The 3,207-nt window shown below is 34.4% G+C and overlaps 1 protein-coding gene across 1 annotated transcript; it reads left to right on the plus strand.

Moving 5' to 3' along the window:
* Positions 1-898: 898 nt before the first annotated feature.
* LOC139875181 (F-box/FBD/LRR-repeat protein At1g13570-like) lies at positions 899-2,585 on the plus strand. Its single transcript, XM_071862533.1, has 4 exons — positions 899-1,732; positions 1,905-2,069; positions 2,182-2,471; positions 2,579-2,585. Exons 1-4 carry the CDS (start codon positions 899-901, stop codon positions 2,583-2,585), a joined length of 1,296 nt encoding a protein of 431 aa, XP_071718634.1.
* The last annotated feature ends 622 nt before the right edge of the window (positions 2,586-3,207 follow it).

Genomic DNA, 3,207 nt, shown 5'->3' on the forward strand with positions numbered 1-3,207 from the left:
TGTACAATTTTCAACTGACGATGATTCAAGCTCTGTCTAACCTCTGATTAAAGCTCTGCTCCTTTCGCTGATTTTCGTTTGTTTTGATTCGACGTGAGGTGCATCTGATTTTGTTTTAGTGAAAGGTTTCTGTAATTTGGTTTATTTGTTTTTGATTTTTGTGTGTGGGTTTGTATTTGGAATAAAAGAGAGTTAGATCGATTAGGGTTTTTCAAGTTTAAGTTCTTATATATTTTGAGTTTATGTGCAGGGACCACCCACATGCGTTTAGTCACGAACCCCGAAAATGAACATCAGGGACCATTTACCCTTTTCATGTAAACCACATGGACCATTTATCTAATTTTCTCTACTAAAAAAGATAAGTCCCTTAATGAAACCATAGGTGGTAAAATGGGCAGGTTAGTTCATGAATGGTTGTTAACTAGATACATGTGAGGTTGTGTTGACCTGAAACACTTCTCGTCCAAACTTTTATACAAATAACTAGTGTATCAAATATGATTATCAAATACATATATATACTACTTTGATAATAAACTAAAACTTTGAAAAAAAAATGATTTGGGAGGTTTTATGGATCGAAGATACACATTGGGAAACTTTCAGTTCATTAGATCCGTTGTTTATCAAGCAGTTTTTCTATTTTACTTTTTGTCCCATTGAGAGATATATCATAACCCAAATCAACCCATTTATAAGTAAATTGATCTAACTTCCATTCATAATTCATAAGTAAACTGATATAACATCGGCCTAAGAACTACATCACATTTTGCGCATCTTGGTATGTGGAAATCTTCATCGATTTTGATTGAAGGAAAAACAAATTAATAAAAATAAAAATAAAGAGTATTATATAGTAATTAGATAAACCAGTCTTGTTTTCTTGAATGTAATGACAGATAACAATACTAAGAGGAGGTTTGTAACTTGTACCGAAGTGGATAGAATCAGTAATTTGCCAGAGAATTTGATAGACTTGCTTTTAGAGAAGCTACCTGTTCAAGATGCTGTGAGGACACATGTTCTGTCAAAAAAATGGAGCTACAGATGGACCTCAATGACGTCACTGGTTCTTGATAAACATTTCTCAAGAAAGTTTGCCAAAAATGGAAGTTTTGGTCATAATGGATTTATTAGGATCACAAACTATATCTTTAACTATCTCAAGGGTCCTCGCCTAAAGTTACATCTCCACATACCAAAAATGTTTCTTGATAGTTTCCAAGAAGTCAATCAATGGATTTCATCATTGGCAAGAGATGGTGTTAGAGAACTCGTCCTTACAAATTCAAACCAACCTTATCAACTTCCATATTATTTTTTTCATTGTCTAGAATTGAGAATGCTAGAACTTGACAACTGTATCATTAAGCCACCACTTGAGTTTCAAGGATATCTATATCTCGAAAAACTTACGCTTAGGAATATTGAATTTGGGGCTAACTTACATGGAACTATTATCAACTTACCACAGCTCAAGATGTTGAAACTGGTTGCATGCACCAACGTTTACAATTTCAAGATCAAGTCTACAAAGTTGTTTCAGTTAGTGATCAGGAGTTGCCCCGATGCAACTTTGCTCCACTTGTTGCATAGTAAATGTCTTAGTGAGTTTGGTATATTTATCAAAAAACCTATTCAGGGAGTTGAAAGAGTTAATTTGGCAAGCTTGTTAAGTAATATGCCATGTGTTGGGTATTTTGTTATCGACGGGTATTTTCTCCAGGTACGAGTTGAATTTTAAATTCTAATATTTAAATTTTTCTCTTCATCTTTTTGCGTTTGAGCAAGTGAATACCATTCAACTCTTGTGTATAGTTAGTTCTCATATATTATTTCGTATCATCTTCCAGCCATATCTTCTTTGTTAACTTATAATCTTACTTTCACCCTCACAGTTTTCTATTGCGGAAAATATTCCCAAGTGGCTTCCACACCCAACTAATAGTTTAAAGCTTCTCTACTTACGAGACTTCAAATTTGGTGATTTGTATCAACTTCAAGGTGTTTTATGTATCCTTCGGAACTCACCTAACTTGAGACAACTCGATGTGTACAATCAGGTAAAGAGTGCTAAACGTTTCTCTTGTGTTATTGTGCTGTGTGTGCTTTTTATAGTAATTTAATGTGGGTTCCATTTATACACAGTCAGTCTCACTTTTAATGTATTTCCAGGATCTTCCACATGTGCATTTGGATGTGAAACCAGCATTAACTTATTTGGAAGCTTCTGACTGTTTGGACCAGACATTGAACTGCTTGAAAACTATAAATATCATGGATGTAGAAAGATCAAAGCCCTTGTTGCTCTTTATAAAGCTTTTACTTGAACATTCTCCCACACTTGAAAAAATATCAATCCGACCACATGCAACTGCTGATGCTCAGGAAAAGTACAACTTCTCTAAGGATGTTACGCGGTTCCCACGAGCTTCCTCGAAAGCAGAGCTTCACTACTTGGATCCGTAACTACAATCCACTAATAACTTTAAATTACTTTATAATTTGTTGTGTTCTAATTGTATTCATATATGTTATGGGTTTTCATTTTTTTATGTTTTGTATGCTGTAGGACTTGAGTATTGTAATACTTAAAATTGGAAATATGGTTATTGCAAAATTCTAATATTATTTTTCTGTATGTATATACTGTTTGATAAACCCAATTATTGGCAATAATAAATTTATGGTTACAGTGACCCTTAACTGAATTTTGCACCTTCCCCATGGTCATGAGCGTCATATCTTCAAGTTATTCAATCTGGTTCTTTAACTTGTTGGGTGGTACCCTATAAAATCGATAACCCTGTTGGTATTTATTTATACTTTGCGAGCGGCTAGCAGTCGGTTCAGTTTAATAAAAACTAGATCAAGTGTTCCTTACACGATAGTTCTGTAACACGCATCTTTGAAAAAAGAAAATTCACAGATTGATTTGTTTGGATAAAATATAGGGGATTATAGTCAAAATGCCCAATCTTATCAAGTTTATTGCCCTGGAGCCCAAATTTTTTTTTCCCAGATTGCCCTCTCAAGATGCAAGGAGCTTTGTGTCTTGCCCGCGCAAGGTGCAAGCTTGCGTCTTGCGACCTTGTGTCCTTATCTTATCAGAATTGGATTTTCTGGATAAGATTTCGTCAGATTTCCTAGATTTTTTCGGATAAGATTTTTACCCTATATATAGAATGACCCTGAAACTTT

Source organism: Rutidosis leptorrhynchoides, chromosome 11 (assembly GCF_046630445.1).
Source record: "Rutidosis leptorrhynchoides isolate AG116_Rl617_1_P2 chromosome 11, CSIRO_AGI_Rlap_v1, whole genome shotgun sequence".
NCBI lineage: Eukaryota > Viridiplantae > Streptophyta > Magnoliopsida > Asterales > Asteraceae > Rutidosis > Rutidosis leptorrhynchoides.

Excerpts from the sequence above, each read along its gene's own strand:
- LOC139875181 (XM_071862533.1), top strand. The coding sequence starts at position 899 with ATGACAGATAACAATACTAAGAGGAGGTTTGTAACTTGTACCGAAGTG. Across the intron at positions 1,733-1,904 it reads TCGACGGGTATTTTCTCCAG|TTTTCTATTGCGGAAAATAT; the intron begins GTACGAGTTGAA and ends TCACCCTCACAG. Across the intron at positions 2,070-2,181 it reads AACTCGATGTGTACAATCAG|GATCTTCCACATGTGCATTT; the intron begins GTAAAGAGTGCT and ends ATGTATTTCCAG.